A 23,674-nucleotide genomic window follows, 5' to 3' on the forward strand; every position below is an offset into this window, starting at 1 on the left:
ACGTCAGGTCGATGTTATGATTAATTAGCCACTTAGATTTCTAGAGAAAACCTTTCTCAAAGACATAATAAGTTTCAACAGGCAAGAACCTTAAAGTGCCTATGAAATGAAACAAGTTGAACCAAGAAAGGCCTAAAGAAGAAGATGTTTTTCTTTCTATTCTTTTCTCGTTCGAGAAACGATTATTACAAATAGATAATGATGACGTCAATTGAATAGGTAAAAAAATCAGTATTCCTTAAAAATACGCCCATATGACCCTAAGAAATACACCACATTAATATTGTGTAGGCAACACTCTCTGTCCAGATCTCTCAGCGGTGGCACCCTTATCCATTCCAAACCTCATCTCCCATCTAGGGGCGAGTTGGAACCATACTCTCCCTGTAAAGCCTTTGATTCAAAGAAGAAAAGATTAAAACCAAGCAAATGTACCATGTGTCTAGTACATCTGGTGCCATTACAGTATTAACAAAGATACTACTATTTTGTGTTTACACCAATACTTCATACGTCAAGTTATTAATTTGCATAATACAAAATCGTTAATATCTCTGGAACGAGAAAAGATATCAGGAAAAGGAAAACACCATCTTTCTTCTTTTGGGCCTCAGAGTTCAACTTGGTTTTCATTTCATAGGCACTTTAAGGCGAAATTAAAACCCCATGTTGTTGTTCGCATGAGTTGCTAATTGTATTTCTGATGGTAAGAGTTGGTTAATTATTTAGACGTAAAACACTGAATCTTAGTTAAGATAGGGCTCAAAATTTCTTTCAATTTCTTTTTCTGGTCGTAACTTACAGAAGTCCCCCTGTCCCTTCAACGTTCTTGCGCAACTCATTGTAGCCGGTTAAAAAACCGTTACTTGCACTACAGAAACCATGTCACAGCCGGTTATTTTCAGCAGTTAAAATTTTTTAGCGGACTAGCATTTGCTATGCCTTAATGACTTACAGAACACAGCGGTTGATACGATTTCTAAGTAATGGAAACAGCTACTTGATTTAATGTTTACATTACCACCTACGGCTCGAAGACTTACCGAGGAAATGGAACAGGGTCACATGCGGCGCTTCGGAAATTGAAGGCCATGACTTCACGCCTTTGGAGTTAAACGTTTTATCAAAAATTTCCAAGGTCTTCCAAGGACAGTCATTCCCATGCTAATTAATATTAAATTGTAAGCCGCGTGATATGAACCCACAATGATCTTATATTTCATTTCAATGTCTGCTAGATAATCTGCTTCTCAGTTAATCGGTCATTACATGTTTACTTTGAAAAAATAAAAAAAGGCTTCAATAACGCAAAGTAGATCTATACCCTTTTAAGAAAACTCTAATGAGTTTTAAATTTCCATTTGTGGTTCATGCCCAATTTTTTCAAAATCTTTAAAATCTAACTTAGACATAACTGTAATTGAGTTCATAACCTCGAATTCGCTGTTTTATGCTCATTTATCAAGAGAGTATAGCGAAGTTTTCAAAAACTATATATTAAGTCGGTTTTTTTATAATAACAAAGCAAACCTGTGCAAATTCAGACATCCTGAGCACGAAGAACAATAAACTTACCTTAACCGAAGTCTTAAAGAAGAACTGTCTTTTAAAAATTCCATTTGGACCGATAACACTGTTACAATTCGTTTCAACGCCGGCTCGCCAATACCCGGCGAAGGGCTCATTAGCTTAGTAAGAAGTCTCAGTTGTCAATCAGCAATAGCCAGGTATTGCCGGTTACACTGAAGAAAGCTATAAATATGCAAATAGACAAATAAATAAATCCCAACAGTCAAACATAAAAAAAGGTCGAAAAGTTTAATTGTTGGTGATATAAACTTTTTAGAGATACCTTAACCAGCGAATCACAGGATGAATCTGATTACAATTTTGTTTTTGGCAAACGCAACACGATTTACATATTTGAACACGAAATTCGAATCTTTGCAGAATTTCGGTGACAAAACGTGGTTTATATTTCAATTCGATTGTTTATGATCTTGCAGTCTGGATAGATGGCAATCACGTCAAAAAATTGTCAAAAGATTTTACACTCAATTCCCTTTCCACTGCTTTTACAAGCTCAGTCAGCAACTTTGTAGTGATAAATTGAAATGTATATGTATTTATGCAAAATTCCAGATACAGATTCTTTTTGAAAAGAAGATTATCTTTTGGAAGTAATGCTCAATTTTTTTCTGAACACGTATTGTTTGGAGTCTTTTTCACAATTACCGTAATTAGCATCGTATATTTGAGTGACTTGTGACGTGCGAACACTGTAATTATAACATAGACATGATAGAATAATAAAACATAGTTTCAATAAAAACACGATAAAAAGAAAGATATAGTAAATGCTAAGCTCGGTCACATGAAAAATCTATTTATTTCCCAGGAGCAGTGGCTACAAAAAAGTGAAGACAAAAACAAGAAATACGACGGTTCTGTTATACCGTATTTAATAAAAGGTCTATTATAGGGGGTCATTCATTCTGCAAACCGCCATATTTTGTTCTTCCTAGGCCGCAAAAAGGTTTCGTTTCCTCCTAGAGACCGAAACCGTCATAATTTCTTGACCGTGAGCCGCCAGATAAATAGGAAAGTACCGGCAAACAGACACTCAAAATCGGCTTTAACCGTCAGAGTATAAGGCAGGCCCTCGTATACGGAAACTTTATCATGCATGCTGAAGATCTTTGCATTATGCATTGTGCCAACGACCGGTACATGCGTTGTTGCTTCTAGGTTTGCATATTCTAATGGTTCAAACTATACTATTTATACTGAACACGGCAAATTGAGTGATTCCGTGATACAGTTTTACAATACTCGATTGTATTGTCAACACTTTTTCATCTTCACGAATAGGCCATTCTAATGTGTGCCGAATATAGAGTGTTTATAGTAGTTTGTGGATGGCAATCAAGTCAGTAGTTTGACGGCTGTACAAAAGATTTTCCGTCGTTGTAGGATCAATAGTACTTGCACAATACACTAATATCAACATTGACATGAAACACAGGGAACAGTGACAAGTTATCTTCCTGCACCGTTCCAGGGTGTCTTCCAAGCTAGGGTTGTGCCAACTTCAATGTCAATATCAAAATCACGTTCGCAATACTGTTAAAATCGCCTCGAGATTGAAAACCCTTTACAGATTTAGTAAGTGAGATACATATTAAGAATGATTAAACTTATCTTTTAAAAAAAACGTCTTTGAAATATCTCAAAAATTTACGTTTTCAAAAGGAGATTCCGAACAATCTCAAGTTACGTTGCAAAAACGACAGTTGGTTTGTTTCTGGCCGGACCTTTTAGCTAAAACGCCTGCGAAACGTTTTTGCCAAAACAATCAAAAGCTAGGTATCATAATTTTGAAGCAGTTAGTAAAAGGAAATGGTAAAGATATTTGTCCTCGGTTTCCGTTAGCTCAAGCTTGCCATCCGTGGACCGTGTATTTGAAACAAATATCCCCGAGTAAATACAACATTGTTTTCCGTTTTCTCAGTGACATCTTCACGGCTTCCCTAGGCCGTTCTGGTCTGTCTTCTGTTCAATCCAGTCTAATTAAAGGATTGCCCCAGGTCAGAAGGAAAAAGTCAGGGATTTTGTTTTGAAAAAATATTTACTATCTGTTCAGGGAAATTCTTCTTTCACTTACTTTCCCGTCAAAATCGGTCAGGAATTTATCCACAGGTTGCTGCAGGTTTTGCATTATTTTGATAAATGGGAATTGATTTCTGTATTAAGAAAATTCATTTACTTCTTAATTGATCAATTTTTTAGTATCTTCATTGAAAAGTCGGAGAAGGGAAGATGGGTGGCAACCCTTTTAAATTAGCTTCAGTCTATAGTAAATTACCAACGATCCGTGGATATACAGTCAAAGCTCTTCTTACGACCAGTCCCGTAAGCGATCAGCTCTATCTGCGACCACCATAGTGAAACCCCGATTGAATTGTCTTTCAAACTCTGTTGTTAAAAGCTCACATAAGCGACCGCTACCGTAACCGACCGCGAACACTTTTGGTAACTACCAACTGATCTTTTCTTTTGTCGTTTACCTGGAGAAAGAGCGTTTCTTAGACATTGAGGCAGGCCGAAAGCTCTGCTAAGTGACCAGCATCTATACTGTTTTGATGTGTGGTTGCTTTATAAATACAAGCAGATACAAGAGCTCATTCTCGCAAACGGCTCTACTTTACGACAACTTTTTCGAATTCCCTTGGTTATGAATAGCTTCGATTGTACTTGTAATTCTTTGAGCCATTTTTAGTTTTTAGCTTTGTTTCTTTCAGAGCCATGTAAAGTAACTGGAGCAGAATATAGAATTCTTAATTTAAAAGTACATTATACTTGTAGAGATAGCAACCCAGTTTATGCATTAAAAATATCTATTCTTCATAAAACTAATTGCATATTCATTAGATAGCTTCCCTTTAGCTTTGTATATTTTTCAGTAACCGAATGTAAAGGCTGTTAATTCTTACCTTTTTTATCGATCGATACCAAGACAGTTTGAAAGCTTTGCTGCCCATTCTTCTGTTCTGGTCTGTTCTGAATTTAGTGAGAAGCCTTTTGTTGATTAAGCGGAAATAAACTATTCAGACGCGCAGTTTAAAATTCTCACAATTTGTCACGGTCCACCTCTCACATTGCCAGTGTTTGAAGAGCAAGATTACATTTCGAAACAGTTTAATTAAATTTTTAAACAGCAAAATTTCCTAAATGTCATCAACTTTTTCTTCCAGGGAAACAGGCGTCATTCGCTTTTGACAAAATGACTGAATCGCGTGAAAAAGGTTGCCGGTGTAAACAATGACCACTTTTCTGTGCAAACAAAATTTTTGATAAACTGCTGCACACAAAAGGACAAAACAAACATGAATCCAGAAAACGTGCATTTTGATTGGCTGTCAAAGAGAGATATTTACCGTTGTATTGGATAACCCTGGGGCCAGCTTCCGCGCGCGGCACGCGCTCAAAATATAAAATAGCACTGCAAAGAAATTTGACAAGATTTTACATAATAAATAATATGCGATTGATAAAAAGGTACTGCCTCATTCGCGATCTCGATATTTGGTATGAGATTGGTCAAATGAACTCCCTCCTTTAGATAGCAACAATTCCTCTCTTAACCTCATTGATCTCAGCCAAGAAAAGTAAAAATCGAAAAATTAGATGCACAGCAATTTTTTTCTCTTGAATTTCAGAATATATTTGTTTTCCAAAATTTACGCCCAATTTTATTTTCCTCCCCACTATAAAACAAAGTGAGCAAGATATCTTGTTTACTTATGCAAACAAACTGTATTTCACTAAGTAACTTAATGGAGGAATACCAAGGGAGTAAAATAAAAGAAAGGAGAGTCACATGTCAACCCCACACAAGCCTCTTTGAAAAAAGAACTAAGTTTTAGATAGAAGAAATAACCGATTTTGAGATTTTGGCTTTAGAATCGAGAACAAAGGACTTTGAAGGTGTTGGAATATGGAGGAAGGTTAGATTTTAACAACATGCAGGAAAAATAATTGATATCCGAGTTTTCCGCAAGAAGTGTGAGTTTTTCACAGTCTAAAATAAATAGTTCAGTTGCTCTTTAGATGGAAAAAATTAGTTATTTAGAGAATCCGTCAACAGCTGAAAATTACTTTTTAAAAAGTTACATTTTGCAGTACAGATACTGAGAAATATGAGTAGTAGTACAGTTTCGTATCTTGTTTTCAAAAGTTACAATTTTACCGAATGTTACAATATTTCTGAGCTCTAAAATTCAATGCCTCTTTTACTTTTAACAGTCATAGTATTCCCATCACCAAAATATGTGTGTAGCTTAAAATCTAGTTTTAACCATATTTAATAGAAAATAACAAGTGTTGCAAGACGGAAGCGAAACACAACTGCAGCCGCATTTGCTTCTTTGATCGCTGTTTGGTCAGTTGTTTAACTCCAAATTATTCTTTGTATACAAGTCTAAGTTGCGAAATTTATTTCTTTTATGTAGCACATGTTTGTTAACTTTAATATTAAATACACACATGAAATACACCAAAACTCCAAGCGAACCGCGAAATAATTAAAATTTCGAAACTCCCAAATAATCCCCAAAATACCTTTAAATTTTTTTTCTATAGGTGTAACACGAGGGCCCATGCAATGTTGGGATTGACATTTAGTACAGAAACTCGCTGAGTTAGTTTTCAAGAAAATTGCACTGGTCCATTCTGACTGAAATGTCTAATAGGGAACGAACATACGACGGACGCTTTATAAGGCCTTCTCTGTATTGTTAAGGGCCAAGTGTATACCATCTCCTTTCAGTTAATGCTTTTGCTTAAGAATATACCCTAAGACTTGAGACAAACATTGCACATTTATTTTCCTCCACAGTGCTTTCAGTACCAAGCAAGAGCATCTTTTTTCTTAATTTTATTTTAATTTGCCACGAAAACAAAAGGAAACAAATGTCTTGATTATTATACAATATAGCAATAATGGGAAAGAAGGTAGCCATATAACCATAAGGCTCGATCATATGTAGTTTTAACTACATAAACTCTATTACGTACTTATATATACTCAAAAAAAGTATTAAAAAATTCCTTCTTAGAGTACAACTTTAAATTTAAATTCATAACCGTCATTAAAATAAAAAGAAATATCATAGAAATATATTTTTAACACATTCTTACTATAATAGTATTTTTAGAAGCCTTAATAGATGTGTATTTACATTTGAAATGCTTTATTTTTTAAATGTATAAAAAAGGCTAGAGAATAGCAGTAAAAATCATAATCAAGCGAATTATAAAACTACCTTCGTGCAACACGGGAAACTTTATATTCCTTCAATTTTTTGACCGAAAACGGTGAGTGTAATTATACATCGGTGCCGGTGTATTTATATACCTAAATGTTAAGATGTTAAGATTTTTCTGAAAAGAAATGATGGTATCTATTTTTTTTGTTATTCCCTTAATAATATTTTATTGTTCTATTTTATGTAGGACAGTAAATAAATTGGCCTTTCTGTATAGGGTGAATGCTGTGTAATTTTAGCTTGTTGAGTTTGTTAAAAATAGAAACTATGTGAGCATGAAATTTGAACTGAATAATCTTGATTAATTCAGCACACGTTTTCGGAAAAAATCCGTGGTTAAATAATTACATGTTTTTGTAAAATTTACACGGGTGAGGATAAATCACTGCATAGTACAGTATACAAGTGGTACTTGATATAAACTACGGTTTAAAAAAACCGATTGTCAAACGCTTGTTTCGTAACAAACGTCAAATCTCGGACATATTTCATCAGAGGTCCTGGAGAAAGATTTCGTGTCTCGGATAGCCCTCTCTCGCTCCACTTGTGGTGTACTTTGAGGTGTGCACACACATCGAGGGAAGTACCCCGAGGAAGTGGCGGAGTTTTCGTTGAACTTCTTGCAACAGCACGTAATCAAGCGGGTGAAGGATTTACCTCGCACACTCCTGAAGATGAAGGGATTCAATGCACTGTTTAAATACATTAAAATATTGCTGAAGATCAAGATGTCTTTGAAGTGCGGGTGCTCGCTTCCTTGAGCAAAATCGTGCCAGATCCAAGCCAGGTGTGTCGGTAGCATACAAACAAAAAACGCTACAACAGCTGTGATAAAAACCTTGGTGACTTTAGACTTCTGAACCGTACGCTTCTTTATGTATTCCTTCCGCGATCTGTTTGTTCCTTCAAACATGTCGTTGAGATTTTGCAGCTCCTTTCGTACTTTCTTGCCAGCCATAGTGTAAGACGCTGCGATCACGGCAATTGGAATCACGAAAAAGACAGTAAAATTTGTTAGCGTGAAAACTTTAACGTGCCAAGATTCAGACCATTTTTCCAAGCAGTTTTCCCCGTCAAGCCTCAATACAAGCGCGTACGGGATTATGATCAACGTTGGAGCGATCCACGACACAAAGATAGCGATCTTCGCCGTCTTCGGAAGAACTCGTGGACGTACAAACGGTTCCATTACAACACGGCGGCGCTCCAAGCTCATCGAGAGTAGTGTGATGACCGATACGGCCATGAGAACCGTCTGTAATGGATAAACAACGAAACAGAGGATTGAACCAAATGGAAATCCTCCTGCAAGGCGCTCGGCCAAGTCGAATGGAATACTCACAGCGCACGTGGCGAGGTCCGTGATGGCCAAGTTAAGGATGAGATATTCACCGACCCTCAGGTTGTTACGGCTCAGCAGTGTGTGAAAAATCATGGTGTTTGCTGTTATTCCAACCAGGGATATGGTAAAATATAGAATGATTTCCATGATCCGGATGGCAGAGAACTGTGTCGAGCTATCGCTTGGTGTGACGGTACTGTTATTGTCTGCGAAGAGTTCTTCCATCTTCAGCGACGTACTCTCAGTTATGTTGTTGACTATTTTTCTGTCTGCAGAATGTGTAAACAAAAGTTATGCATAAATACGGGTCTAACTATGTAGATATTATCAATTTTTAACAGAAGAAAGAAATTTCCGAAGGAGTATGCGAGGAGTATAACCCAGCAGAAAACTGTGATCAACAGACCCTTCGACGGTCCATGTAGAGCAAATTTGTCGATACTGCGGAAAAAGCCCCTCTTAATTTCTAAGAAAGCAAAGTTTGTGAGTCGTTTTTTGTTAAATTGCAAAGCTACAGCTTCGCAAAGGAAGCACATTTTATACGGCCTTGTATACCGGGGATATTTTTGTGCCCTCCAGCATACAAACTGTAAAACTTTCCCCATTTGTAGAAGCATTTTTTGCCAGATGTGACTCTCAAACGTGCCCATTTTCCTTATTTTGAAGTGCTTTTTCCAGCAGTGTCGAAATAATTTCGCTACTTGACCAGTGTCTTAAATTGAAAAAGAAAACCGTGACCTTGACGGGTCTACTATATTTCACCAAAGTAGAGAAGACATATTTTGCCATCACATGTTGCAAACCAAAAGCGGTCACTCTATAAACTTACCCGTTTATATAACCTTTCACGGCGAAATGTAACATTACCGTGTTGTGGAAAATCGATTAAGCCAATTTTGTGACTTTAAAATGCTAGCATTGTGCTAATTGTCGGGTAATTTATGCTGCGTAAAAAGGTGTTTCAACAACAGCGGTACAAAACAACACACTGACTATTTGCATTCGTTAAGCTGGGATGCCTTTTATCATGGCCATATTCCCAGGAAACGTCGCCGGCAGGGAAAAAAAACATTTGCCTTTGTCATCTCCAGGTAGATCCTCTCATATGCTGGAACAAAAAACGAGACGATACCCTTTAATTTTTATGTATTTTTATGCTCTATTGCAAATCGAAAATTAAAGTTGTTTTGCCACACCTACTTGTTTCGTAAATAAGCTTTCGCCTTCGACATTAATGGAAACATTAACTGCACATTGCGTGTCTTGTTAACTGATTAGAACCATTAATCACAACTTTCACAATGAAAACATGAATAATAAGTGATGGTCATGAAGCGATCGCGGCCAGAGGAAAGAGACAGAATAATTAATTAAAACGGTGCATAAACGGGTAGAAATTTGTTGCAAAATGTTTATTTATTAATTTGTTTTATTTTTTGCACAATCTGACGATCGCCTTGTGCTGTCCGTACGGTCTCTATCTTAAAATTAGCAGAATTAGTATTTATTTATGTATTTATGTGATCCATTCGTTCACCTTTGAACAGGCCGCTACATATGAAAAATCGTTGCGATTATGTTTTACTTGTAAAAACTTTGCATCAAATTCCTGCCTGTTTATTAGCCGCGTGTGTGCAGACGAAGTTAACTTCGTCTGCAACGCAGGCTAACTGTTTATGTGCAACTTTTTAATTAAATAATTCACCCTGTTTCCTCTTGCCGTGATTGCGTCAAGACCATCACTCTTTAAACTACATTATGTGCAAATTATTCATGTTTTGCGACTGTGAATTTTTATTCATCCGCCGAGTATTCAATGTATTGTGAGCGAAATTATTTAATTCGCTCACATTGTCTCTTTTTATGATTGATCTGTTGCATGCTCTTTTAAAGTGCAGTGAAAAGAACATAAAGGAAGCGTATCGACCTTCTTGTCATGTGGAGTTTTATTTTTTCTCTTCAATTGAGTGCCTTACAATTATATTAAGATACGAAAGAGAACACTTTTGAAGACAAAACGTTTCGCCTTAACTGCACTGTTAATTTTTCAGTAGCACAACCGTTGTTCGAACATTTCCTATAGAAGAAAAAGTTGACTTTACAAGTGCGGATAACAAACAAATAACATCGCAGCCGACAAACGATGCAGACAAAATCTTCAGGCGATATGTGCACAGCGTATAGGTATAGATTAGTAGTTAGCTCGGTAGACAGGATACACTAAAAAAGAAATTTCATCTGTTTCATTTTTGGAATAAAAGCTTTTTTTCTTTGAATGGAAAATTGCAAAAAACAACAGAGCCAACCTCATATCTGCTCACAATACTGGTTGAAGATTATCAATTTTGGCCATGAAAATATGAATTGTAATGAGCTGCCTACTGGCGCGAAGAGACTTGATGACGATGAATGAGCGCTCGGTTCTTAGCTTCCCTTCGGGCCATGACAGCACTTCTTGAACTCTTGCAAACAACATTAATAGCTCTTCTTTTCCAAAACTGTTTCATTGCTGCTCTGAATTTTAACCTTTAATGTCCTTTTTTGCATTTTGCGATCAGGTGAAGATTCCTTGCAGAGCCACCCCAACGATCGAGGCGAGTTTTAAATGAGATACATTTTAAACCATGTTGTTGTTCTAAGCTTTGCTTTGCGCACAAGGTGTTATGCGATGATAATAAAAACCATGCAAGTGAAATTAACTAACAGGCAATGTGAGTAAGGTGGTTTTTAAAAAATCGTTTGATCTGTGATCTGCAGAGTAATGCACGATACTACAAAAGCCAGGCAAGGCCGCAGAATTTCCCAGCGATAATGAAAACCGTGCTGAACAAAATTCATACAGGCATACATACAGAGCAATGTGCATTAACCTATCGTAAATAGCTCTGATTTGCAGTCTGCAGGTATACTTTGAGAAAGCTCCCAAGATAAACTGAGGCAGAATAAAAATTGACCCTTTTCTCAGAGTTAAATCAAGTAAAGATAGCACTCACCTAATTAAACTTAAAATCCCTCCTTTCTGCGTTCTCCTAGCTGAAATGTTTCGTCGCACAATGTTGATTTGTTTTGCACAGTAAAATACTCGGGTATTTTAGTAGCAAATTTCGATCTGTACGTATAACTGGTTTTCAGCGTTCCCCTAGCCGCACCTGGATGCACATTCGTGTGAGAAGTGGTAAGAGATCGATTTCAGCTTTGTTATTGTCGCGTGTTCATGTGCTAATTGAAAAAACGATGGTTTATGAGGGCTTTTAAGGTGAAAATGACCTCCTCAATGACTTCCTTTAATTACGTAGTGTCAAAAATAACACAGTGTTTTATTGGCTGAATAAATTCTCAATTCGTATTTAGGAAGGTTAAAGTGCCTTTAATTGCCAATTCGTGCCATATTACACAATTGAATTCTCTTCTTTTATTTTAAGGCCAAGATCTTGTGCTTCTAACTGCTAGTGAAATAAAAGTTATTTTGCTCAGCAAAATTGATTGAGCACGACTGATAAGAACCTTATGGCAGGATTTTCTTCATGTTGCGTATTTCGTATAAGATAACTTGCCACGCCCTTTTTGCAATGTTACATACGAGTTCAATAACGCGTAACACAATAACGAGAATATTCCTTCCAATTTTAAGAGTGGGCGATGTTTTCCTTGAGATTAGTGTAACATACATATAGGTCAGTACCGTTTGTGTGGGTTAACTGTTGTCGATCACCTTGTTCACGTAAAAGTATCGTTTTCAAGACCGTAAGAACGTGATCAACTAGCATCGCGTTATCCTGAGGGCGGTATAGGATTTTTACGTGATTCGTGAAAGGTTTTTTCCCCTCGTGAATCGAGAAATGGCTATACTTTTTCCGTGAAACGTGATTGAGGGTGGTAAAGGGTTTTTCGTGATCCGTGAAAGGTCTTCTTCTTCCCTTGTGAATAGTGAAATTGCAAATTTTTTTTGTGCAACGTGATCTAGATCCCTCTTTACCACCCTCTGTCCTGTCGTTTCTGCGCATTGCCAGGGAAGGTAACGCCAACTCAACCGCTAAAAACAATAAAGCGAAAAGTTTTTAACTTTATGCCAAGCGTGATAAAAATTATTAAATGGTTCAACAGATAAAACACGTAGTGGTTTACAAGAAGTTTCATAGTACAGAGGAAAGGGCGAGGAAAATGCGAGAAATGAGTAGAATGTCCTGTTATAATGTCCATGCGTATTATCCGTAAAACCAACGAATAGCTCAAAAATGGGGGTGCTACGGTGCAATACGGAATACTACAGTGTAATAACGTGTTTTATTTTGCGTGTTCCTCTGACCTTATATGGTCAAATGACGTAATTATAGAATAATGAAATTAATGCCCGAACTTGCCCGAATAAAATGCAGACGTTCAAGCCAGTGTGCGGAACAGAATATACATACCTGCTATGTAAGTTAGTGCGTAGGGGAGTACGTGTAGCCTTATCTGTCAAACTTTGTTTTCTTTTACTCACATTTCTCATGTCCGAAAATACCATAAATGCATTCTAGTCCCCAGAGCCGCCTGTCCCTCTCAGCCGGCGGAGCCTGGGGCACAAACAGGTTCTGTTGTGTTCTGGACACATGATTTGATTCGCTAGTTTTTCTGAACAGAGAGAATTTAAAATCTAGCCAGTCAAATCAATAGTTTTATAATCCCTTTTTGTGAGCGAATTATGATGTTGAAGCAACCTCAATTTGTTCATTGGTAAAACCTATACAAATTTATACTAAACGTTGTTCCTCTTCATTATTGGTGTAGCTGCAATAGAATGACAAAGAGGGGATGTCACGTGGTGGTTTTGGTTTCTAGTGCAATCATTTATGCGATGAAGTGCTGATCAAGGGGAATGACACAGCTTGAACTATTTAATCCCAACAGTGATCAGCATTTATTTTCTCCTAAAAGATTGCGAACTGATGGCAAGCGGAATAAATTGTTTACACATTATATTACAAGAAACCAGTTAGGTGAATTAATTTACATTTGTGATACCTAATAAGGTGAACACAAATTGCAAAAAAGCACTTATTAAACAAAATAAACATGAACAAAGTTCAGGGTACTACGTGGTACTTGAATGAATGAAAGTGAAAAGTGTAATTAGGTACGAAAATGCCAAAAATTTAACACTTTTGTACCTAATTACACTTCCTACTTTGGCACATTATATTAGTCCGGTGTTACGTCATTTAACCATGTAAGAAAACATACAAAATATTAAATGGTTTGCACAGAAGTATTTGTATTGCACTGTACTGCCCCACTTTAGAACTAAATAACAAGGGAAATGTGGCTGAATAATAAATCCCTTATTACACGGTGTATCAGATTGTACTTGCGGACATTTTACTCATTTCTTGCATTTTTCAGCAAAGCTTGAAAAATATCTGTGTTATATGAATTGAAAGCTCTCATAGGCTTGTCACGTGATTAAACTATTGTCATTAAAATTCACTGGCTAAAAAAGGGAAAAAACAACAAAAATTTGAAAGTTTACTGCCAATCAACAAATAGCAGTTGCTATTGTTTTTGGGGCTGTGGGCATTGTTCTTGTTGTTTGTTCTATTGTTCTCTTGAAGGCCAGAGAGTGATCCCAGGGGGGGGGGGGGGGTACTCCCATATGTGGCCTATATAGGTATGTGCCGCCCGATAGGGTATGGTTTTTGAGGTTCTCGTTCCTTAAATAGGGTATCATTTTTGCTCCTTTTGGCAATGTGTTGCCGGTGTGATCCTTAGATAGGGTACCTAAATTCTATTAGCTAAAATAAACGCCCAGCTAAACGAAAAAAAGATATCTTAAAACTGAATTTTCTGTTCAGGTATTGGAAAAGCGATTTTATAAAGATTTGTGTCCTGCCGTGCGCGGTTAGCCATTATTTGGGTCGTCACGGAACGCTTCTCCTCCCCTTGAATAGGGTGTCATTTTTCGGTTTTGGGCCTTAAAAAGGGTATCAATTTTCGCTTTCTTTATCCTTAAATAGGGTCAGGGTTTAAGACCCTTGGCGGCACACCCCTATCCGAAATTTATGGGAGTACCCCCCCCCCCCCCCCGGGAGAGTGATTCATGTACGACCTTGCGAGAGCTGCAACCCTACCCATCTGAGTAAATACTGATTATAACAGAATAAATCTAATAAACATTTTAATGAAACAAACCTAACATTTACATTTGAATGAATGAGACATTTTGCAGTCCATATACAGCAGTCTGAACATAAAGTTCGATTTTGAAAAATTACCATGCCATTTATATATACTCATATGAAACAGCTGTTCCTTATTTTGGCAGCAGAGAATAACTTTCCACTTTGCCAATATTTCATTCTAAACTCAGCATAAGCTTGTACATGCATAAAGGATAGCAGAGTTCAACAACTTCACTCATTTGGAAACAATGGTTAGATGTAGCTATTTGTAACCATAAAATCATCACTCAATGAGGATTTGCTTAAATAACTTAGTCCAAGGCTAACTTGTCAATATACCCTAAAATTCCGGTTATAAGCCCTGGGCTTATACAACTTCGTAAGGGGTTTTGGGTGGGCTTATAAACGGAGGGGCTTATATCGGGGAGGGCTTATGAGCGGGATAAAAAAAAAAACGTTTCAAAACGAGCCATGGGAGTGTTGATCGAAATACGTTTTTAGGTTAAAAACGCATGAAAAACAACATTTAGCCCTGTTCAGTACTGTCATCCGGCAGAGGGGGGCTTATATCTGGAGGGGGGGGGGGGCTTATAATCGGATGTATTTTTTGGTTTCCAGGTAGATGTGCCTATAACCAGGGGGGCTTATAAGCGGGGGGGGGGGGGGCTTATAACCGGAATTTTACGGTATTTTACATATTCCAAATAGCCCTAGTTGGAATACCTAACAGTCTTAAACGGTAAAAAACCACTTCATGGTTCAGGGAAATGGTTATAAATATGTATTGTCCAAATCCTGTAAGCCTCACATTAACAATGAGCAGAATTGATTCAAGAAAACATTGCATTCTGATTGGCTGACAAAACAAGGCATTGGATGACTTGAAATGGTTTACTGGTGGAGGTATAAATAGCAATTCAAAAGAAGCAAGGAAAATACTTCACTGAACAAAGTGATTCTTTGAAATCTTAATTATATGCAATTCTCAAATCTAGCAAAGAATTTGTTTGTCCTAGAGTTTTAAAGGGCTATCGAAATAGTCAGTACAAGTCTAAACATGCTAGTAATATTCCTATCTAGCCAAATGCATTTACTCTTCACACTTTTCTCTTGATATTAGACTAATAATAACTTTATTATTCAGCTAGTGAATCTTCAGTCATAGTGCACTGTACTGGCAATCTGATTTTCCATGCACCACATATGTTGCTGTAACAAAGTCACAGTTTTGAGTACTAATTTGCACCACTGAAAATATCAGCAAGACATAATCCTGGTATTAACAATGAAATAACTTTGCTGCTTCTAACATCTCCTTTTGGTTGGATGAGCATATTTTAAGCAGTGGACGATTAATGAGTCCTTGCAAATTCTTGCCGTAACCACTGTGAATCTTTGTAAAATCTTGGGTCTCCTAGCCTTAGAGCTGTTCTTTTGTAGAAGTAGTAATACAAAACAGCTCCTAAAAGAAATATATTATAATTATACATGTAGTTATAGGGCATATAATAATTAACTAAAGGTATTTACCTTATTATAGGAATAAAAGCATTTTAACAATGCAAACAAAATTTATGTGTAATAAAATTAACACAAATTTAAGAAAAGTTCTGGTTAGAAGCTTATAGTAAATGTGTTAATATAAATAAAATTAATATGAATTTTTGAAATTCATGTTAATAACATATATTGTTAATTTCCTTAATAAGGTATTATTTTCTTAAATATAAGTAAATAATTTTGTATGTTACTTTATATTAAAAATATAATAAAAATAATAATTTTAATTAAAATACCTTCATTTACAAGGGTGCTGATATGCTGTTCTAGTTTTTGTTTTCTCTTTTTAAGCTCCAATGATAATAAAACCAGATAACTTCCACTACCTAATTTTACTTTGTAATAAACCTGAAGTAAGGCTTTCTTCTTTACATTCATTTACATACATTTTATTTTGTTCTTTTGTTAGAACATATTAAGGACATAAAAAAGGGCAGTCTTGAGCCAAGTGGAGCATACTGCCAGAGCTTATACCTGTTTCAATAGCATTAAGCAACTAGGAATATTTCTACTCCCCCCTGAATGGGATGCTAGTCCATCGGAGGGTACCCCCCCCCCCCTCCAGCATTATTTCGCTGGTACCCATTTATATATAAGAGTAAAGTGTCTTCCCTATGAACACAACACAGTGACCCCAGGCAGGGCTTCAATCCGGAACATCCGAACTCAATCAAGAAAATTCAATTTTATATTAATAAACAAGTAAAATTCTTGGACCAATCACATTCAATGAGTTTTCAGAATAGTAAAATTATTCTGAAATTTCTTTGGATGTGTTTGGTCCAAGAAGCTTCAAATTAGCTCCCAGACAGACTAAAACGCTTTTTTTTTAGAACAGGAACAGTTATAAACTTAACAATAGTTTTTATATAAAATAAAGGAAAAGCTAAGCTAGATTGTAAAAACAGTTGAACCTCGATTACCTGGACCTTGATTATCCGGATTTCTCAATTTCTTTTTTTTTTCATGGATATTAGTTAGTCGCATTGTGGCATGTTTTCATCGCCTTTTTCGGAGAAAAACTGCACCTCAAAATAATCAATGTCTTCGGAATTTTTGAAATTTTTTGAAATATTCATACTTTCGATTATCCGGACTCCCGATTATCCGGACTATTTAGCCTAGTCCCAAAGAGTCTGGATAATTGAGGTTCAACTGTAGTTTTAAAAAAAGGAAAACCCATGTTAATATATTCAATCAATACTTACATCCATTTGCTTAATTGTAAATAGTATATGTATGCATAAAGGCCCGTTACACAGGCGATTTTCGCGCAACTCATTTTTGTCGCGCATCCTCGGCGACCACCAAGCCGCGGGAACGCCAGCGCCGGCCGAGAATGAGGCAATACGCCGCAGCGCAGGAGGCCGAACGCACCGGCGCGGCAAAAATGATTGAGTGCGGAACGCGTAAACGGGCCTTAAGGATCTTCTAACTAAGAAAGCTGAGATCTCCAGCCATTATTCTGTTATCTTCTGTAGCAGATTTATTTGACATTTTGTAAAAAGAACAAATATAATGAAAATAAAGAAGGAGGAGGAGGTAAAAAAAAATAAATAAAAGTTTAATAACATTAGTAGGTATTATAAAATATCCGGTCGGGTCGCCCGCGGGGCGGGGGGGGGTTTGTACTAAAAAGCACTCAACACTCACCAACTCTTTGGAAAACAAAAAGTGCTTGGAAAGCTTCATTCCAAATAAACCTCTGGGGATCACCCCATTTTAAAGTCTAAAAAAACAGCAACACAACGTTAAGCATGACATACAGATTATTGAATTTATGAACATTTCTGGATACAATAATTATTTAAATGTAACATTTGAGATTTGACTTTCCCACTTGATAGATCAGTTAATAGGATTGATACACTGTCAAATTCTCTGAGCTGGCATATAAAAATAATGAGTGACAAACATTATTGAGAAATATTATTGACATTGAATGTGTTTGGATTGAAAGGGTTGACAGAGCATATTTTAAAGGCAGCATTCAAGGGCTTTTTAAAGACAGATTTTGCCTCCAAATAATAGCAACCTACTTTCTTGATCTTTCTCATACATGATACACATTTCACTTCCAATGTTAGTGCTCAGAGTTTCAAGTTAAGTTTTACTTTAAACTGATAAAAATTGAAAATTACAATATTTAGAGAGAAAACCACATTACCCCTAACAAAATCTACACTAATTCCAAATCCAAAGCCAAAATTATTCTGATTTTTTTTTATTTTGGTCAACAAAGTAAATAAGGAAATGAACACCCTATGTTCCGCCCCAGCCCACCGACGCCCCGTGTGCGGACGGGGGGGTGAGCCAGCCCGTTGAGTGTGCATAATTTTTAACATTTTTTAAAAAGAAATAAAAAACTTTCTCCTCATGCATTGTTGAGGTACATTGTATATAAGCACTTGGGAATTTTTAAGATCACTTGAGAAGTGTGAGAAGCACTCGGCTGCACCTCCTTCTTCTCTATGCACTTCTCTCGTGTTCTTATGCTTATATAACTCAACAATGCACTTGGGTGCATTTTTATTCAGTTTATTTTTTAAGAAACACTGGCCTTCTGTTAATAAGAGATTACTAACCATAGTCCAGACATGAAGCCCCACTGATAATGCTAGGTATAATATTGAGATAATTATGGTTGTCTTGAACTTTCTGATAAGGAGGGACACCAGTCCAGCTTGAAAAATATATGTGTTGAAAAACACCAAGAATACCACAATGATTGCAAAGATAATGCAGAGGTCTTGAATTCTGTCAGGGGGCAAAACGAAAATAAATTTACTGGTAAATATATAATATGATATACCGCTACATTTTTGGCACTTAACAACAATGTCAAGGATGAGCACAACATGTATCATTTAATAGGGCTGTGCTCTAGCAGAGCCCGGGTGCCTCAGGCAACTTAATTTTGTCGTTGGGCGACCTGTATAACTCTTCTATCATGAAAACTTTTACGAGCTGGGCACCCAATTTTTTTTATAGAAGAACTTTTGGGCACCCTGCAATTATTCTAAGAGCTTAGCTTTGATCATATTATTAAGATTTACTGATTTTTTACATGACTTCAAATTATCATGTTAGTGAATACCGTAAAAACCCGCAGATAAGCCGCACCTTTTTTCCAAAAATTTTCGCTCGAAAGCGGGGTTGCGGCTTATGCTGCAGGAACATTTGGAAAAGGTGCCGTAAATTTTCGTGAACTGATGCTAATTTATGGAAAATTATGTAAATTGATATAACATAAAACTACAAGAGAGTACGGGTCATTGCTTTTGCAAGTTTGACAGCTTCTATACTGTTTGCAGTGTCGACAATGGCCCATAACTTTAACAGCAATATTGATAGTATTCACGAGTAAGATGCAATGGCCAATTGTTTCTTTCTCATTTTGCACTTTGATGGAAAATTTGTCGAACTGATTACGAAACTCTCTTCATGCAACGAGTTTATCTCCAATAGATGGCTCCCAAATCTCTTTAATTTGTCGATAATTTTTATGATAGCCACTAAACTCGAAACACCTCCATCGCCATAACCATCGCCATCTTGTTTTGCTTTACGTTCTCGCCCTAGTCCCATATTTCGCGTCCGATCAAATGCCTGGTTACTAAGCTACGAACGTTTGGCAAACGCAAGTTCTTGTTGTTGTGACACAAAAATCTATGGAAAAACTGCGTTGAATGAAGAAATACCTGTCAACAAATGCCAGAAAAAGATCACCCATAATATTAACCCATTATATTATTCACCCATTATATTAAAGAGCTCAAATTGTGGGTAAGACTGAAGTATTTTCTGTTTCAATGTTAATTGAGTTTGCGTTCGATGAAGAAGTCTTCCTAAAGACTCAACTTTGGACAGCTATTTAGGAGTTTTGATTCGACTTTGGATTTTCTTAATTTAATTTCAAAAAACTTTTTTTTCCAACATTTGAGTTGTTAAACTCAGGGTGCGGCTTATCTGCGGGTGCGGCTTATCCGCGGATGTTTACGGTATGTTGAAGTTAATATTTGATCTCAGCTAGAGTAATTTCATTTAACCCGTGAAATAATATTTACCAGTTTGTGCATAATAGTCAAAAGAAAACAAAAGAAAACAATGAAAGTTGTGTGTCATAGTATCTAAAAGCGTAATAACTATTTTACAGGTTTACTGAAATCACTCTAATTTCTTATTTTAACTAGATAGTTTTTTCTAACTAGTTGATTTTTGATACTAGATGAATAAAAGGGTTAAAGTAAGGGTTAGGGTATGGGTTGGAGTCATACATGTATATGTTATGGTTTAATTATATATTTGGTTCACCCAACAGTTCCTACATGACAAAGTGGATAAGGGGTTGGACAGCAAATCTAGAGGTTGAGAGTTTAAATCCAGTGCAGGTTAGTAAAAAGAAAAAAAAACAGTTGACAGTACTTAGGGGAAGGGGATAATAGCAGACAGTTGGGGAGGGTTAGTAAGGATGGTGGAGGGGGGGCGGGTATGAGACATCAAAGGAGGGGAGGTGTTTTAATTTTTCTACTTATTGGGGGGGGGGGGGGGGGGGGGGGGGGGGGGGGGGGGGGGGGGGGGGGGGGGGGGGGGGGGGGGGGGGGGGGGGGGGGGGGGGGGGGGGGGGGGGGGGGGTAACCTAGTATAAAAAATGGTTTTAAAAAAACTAACTATTAGTAATTAAAGTAAAAAATTAACTGAGATCAAAAATTAACTGCAACATAAATAAAGGAGAAAGTCATAAGATTAAAGATACCCATCATTTCAAAAAAAAAAATTTCTTTCAGAAGTGCATGTAGGCCGCTTCCGAAAACAAATTCAGTCTAGACATACATTAAATCTTTTAGCTTCCATCTTTCAAAAAAATATTCTGCACTAACAACGCTTAATACCTTATAATATTGCAGGGCTTTTTTACAACAATCACTTGACTACAGATTCAACTGTATAATTTGTGAAGCCATAGTTAATAGAGGTAAATGGTTAGGAAGCGCGGCAAACTTCTTTGTTGTACGTTTTTTTTCGCTATTTTGAGGGCTGACCCTGCACAAAACCTGACAAAATAAAATGGGTGTTTACGTGTGTTCATACAACTAACCAATAGAAACATCGGGATTATGTAATTCATGCATAGTGTATAAGCGCTTAACAAAACATAAGCATAGTTGTGGACCTTCCAACATAAATCATGGCCTCTTTGTTTGCTCCTTTAATATGTACCGGGCTTCCTAACCATTTTCCTCTATTTAATGTGGTCAAGCAATCAGGTATTATTTACAAAAAAGGTGTTAATAATACTGAGTAAATTAGCAGGATAGTGAAGACTACAATTTTCTGAGATAAAGAAACTGACTTCAAACATGCAGGATACCACTGACTGCATGCCATACCAACCGCAGACTATATTGTAGACCCTAAGACTGGATAATAATTATTATAATCCCTTGTAGGCTAGAATGTGGTGGAATTATCCTCTCTGGTATGTGGTCCACAAAAAACATTTTGGAGTAAAAGAAAACATAACATTGTTTACTGAGGGTTTTTTTTCCTGAATTTTAAGTGAAAAACAAGCAAAATAATTGTTAAAATACCACTGTGTGGCCATAAATAACACACATGTGGAGAATTAGGGATCATAAATGAGTTTAAATCTAAAGAGATTAAGTTAAGCATGCTGGACTGTCAAAATCATACTTTAATATACAATGAAAAGGAGTTGGATTAAACTCTAAATTAGACAATCTTTTTTTTTAATTCATGCAAAAGTCATAAAGATAAAAATTTATAAAACACTGAAATTATGACAAAGAAACTGCCCAATCTCTACTAAATATATTTAAGCATTTTGCTAATTTAAAGCAGCTTATGTTGAGTTTAAATAATCTGCAGAAATACTAAACTGAGAATTTTATCAAAGTACTGAGGGTCAAACCATTTAAAGAATGAATCAATTATAAATAAATTATCTTGTGGACTGTTTGATACAAAACACATCTTTTAGTAACACAGAAATAGATGAAATTGTCAAATAATCAAAAGGAAATGACCTCCGTAGAGGTATGTATTATATGTTCAGGAAGTGTTGGTAGAAAAAAACTGAACTAGACAAAGCAAATATAACGGCCGTGTTGTTTTAATGGTTTTAATGCAATTAGAGAAGGATAGATCTAAATAGCTGATCAAAACAGATGACATTTTTTCACGTTCTTGCACAAAGCTAAATGAAAGAATCTTAAAACCTTAATCCATCTAAGATTAGAACACACCTCAAAGTTGTAAACCTTACACAGAAGTACACACATGTTCGCAAAGTAATGGACACGAACCAGCAAATTTCCCAACTGTGACAATTTTATAAACAGTGTACTCAAGCTCAGCGATGTTATCAACATCGCGTGAATAAAACTCTGCATGTTTTTTGGCGATTTCACGCCAATTTTTTTATCCTTTTTTTAAGGTCTGGCTTTCTTGTCTTGATAAATCCGAATTCAAGAATACTGCGAGATTTTCAAACAACCACTAACAACAAGCAGTCCTTTATGTCAAAAATATGCCGCAAATGAACTCAACACAAATTAATGGAAGTTTTAATTTCGTCTTTTACGGTTCTAAACACTGCTAGAATTTTATATAAGTCGTTTACATGAACCTGTGTAACTGAAATAATTACACAGAAGTACTGAAAATGACCGTACAATAGACGTTTTAGGTGTGAAAAATCTGATAACAATTTGCAAGTTGGTCATGTTATCCGTTTTAAACTTTCGTACCGTACTCGGTTTCTAAACAACCGAATGTGGTTTTCAGGGACACCACACGACCTCGAAAACAACCAGAAAACCGCTTGACTTGTTTAAAATTCTATTGAGGCATTCCTATCTCAATAAATAGTTGACTTAAGAACAATAAAGGCGATCATCGAATCGAGAGTGAAAATATTTTTTCGAATCGGAAATGCCCGCGTAAACACCCATGGAGATAAAATACTCAATAGTAGTAAATTTACTCACATGTACAGTACGAGAAGAACAACATCTGCAGTACGGAACAGCTCTCCAAACGAATTGATAAACAAATCGACGAAAAGGAACAAGAGCTGGAGATAAACTACGCAGCAAAATCGTGAAGCTCTCATCCTTTGTCGACCATCAGGTCAACCATGTTTGTTTGACAATATTGAATGTATCCGCTGACAGAGCTGTCTTGACAGCGAACTGGAAACTAGTGGCGGGAACGCCTTGCAGAAAACAAACATTTTCAATGCAGACTCGGAAATTTCGCTGTTGATTGCCACAATTCTTTGTTCTAAGACTCGAGGGCGATTCTTCCGAGTGCAAGTCACAAGAAGCTAAATGTCTATCTCTTATTTTAGCCTTAAAAAATTGCCGTGGATTCAGCCGTTTTCTCGCGTGTACGGTGTTGTTCTCAGTTGTTCGTGGGCGTATCCCGCGTGAGGGACAGAAGTTGACAAAATGGCTTCGCGCCGCATTCTTGACTTGCGTGTTTTTCGTCTTGCTTGCAAGTTGCAACTCCTGCTTGAGAGACTGCTCATAGTAAGAGAATTAAGCAACAAGAAAACGTTTGACACAAAACAAATTTCCACGCGCGGACCAGTGGCCAAAACAACAAAACAGTTTGTCTTGCCGGCCCTGAGAGAGGTTTACATATTTCCACGATAACCGGCCACGAATCACGTAGAGTAAACAGGTAACAACAAGAGAGCGAATTAAACCTTTCTGCCATCTCACATGGGTACCGTAGAATTCCGGTTATAAGCCCTGGGCTTA

General features: G+C 36.7%; 2 protein-coding genes across 4 annotated transcripts; both read right to left on the minus strand.

Annotated features, from left to right (window-relative positions):
* Window positions 1–6,146: 6,146 nt before the first annotated feature.
* On the minus strand, window positions 6,147–12,732 carry LOC144641891 (bombesin receptor subtype-3-like). Of its 3 annotated transcripts, none has more exons than XM_078500903.1 (2): window positions 12,653–12,732; window positions 6,147–8,438 (listed from the first exon to the last, which is right to left on the minus strand). In XM_078500903.1, the coding sequence occupies exon 2, from the start codon at window positions 8,392–8,394 to the stop codon at window positions 7,273–7,275; it is 1,122 nt and encodes a 373-aa protein (XP_078357029.1). In that variant the 5' UTR covers window positions 8,395–8,438; window positions 12,653–12,732; the 3' UTR covers window positions 6,147–7,272. The 3 variants fall into 3 exon arrangements, with proteins under 3 accessions (XP_078357029.1, XP_078357030.1, XP_078357028.1); XM_078500904.1 differs by lacking the exon at window positions 12,653–12,732 and adding an exon at window positions 10,476–10,506; XM_078500902.1 differs by lacking the exon at window positions 12,653–12,732 and adding an exon at window positions 8,999–9,109.
* A 1,574-nt stretch (window positions 12,733–14,306) lies between these two features.
* LOC144643738 (transmembrane protein 138-like) lies at window positions 14,307–23,628 on the minus strand. The gene is made up of 4 exons (XM_078503077.1): window positions 22,898–23,628; window positions 18,473–18,644; window positions 17,541–17,616; window positions 14,307–15,789 (listed from the first exon to the last, which is right to left on the minus strand). Exons 1-4 carry the CDS (start codon window positions 23,020–23,022, stop codon window positions 15,680–15,682), a joined length of 483 nt encoding a protein of 160 aa, XP_078359203.1. The 5' UTR covers window positions 23,023–23,628; the 3' UTR covers window positions 14,307–15,679.
* Window positions 23,629–23,674: the final 46 nt, after the last annotated feature.

The sequence above is a fragment of the Oculina patagonica genome, chromosome 2, assembly GCF_052425735.1.
Source record: "Oculina patagonica isolate OP01 chromosome 2, crgOcupat, whole genome shotgun sequence".
Taxonomy (NCBI): domain Eukaryota; kingdom Metazoa; phylum Cnidaria; class Anthozoa; order Scleractinia; family Oculinidae; genus Oculina; species Oculina patagonica.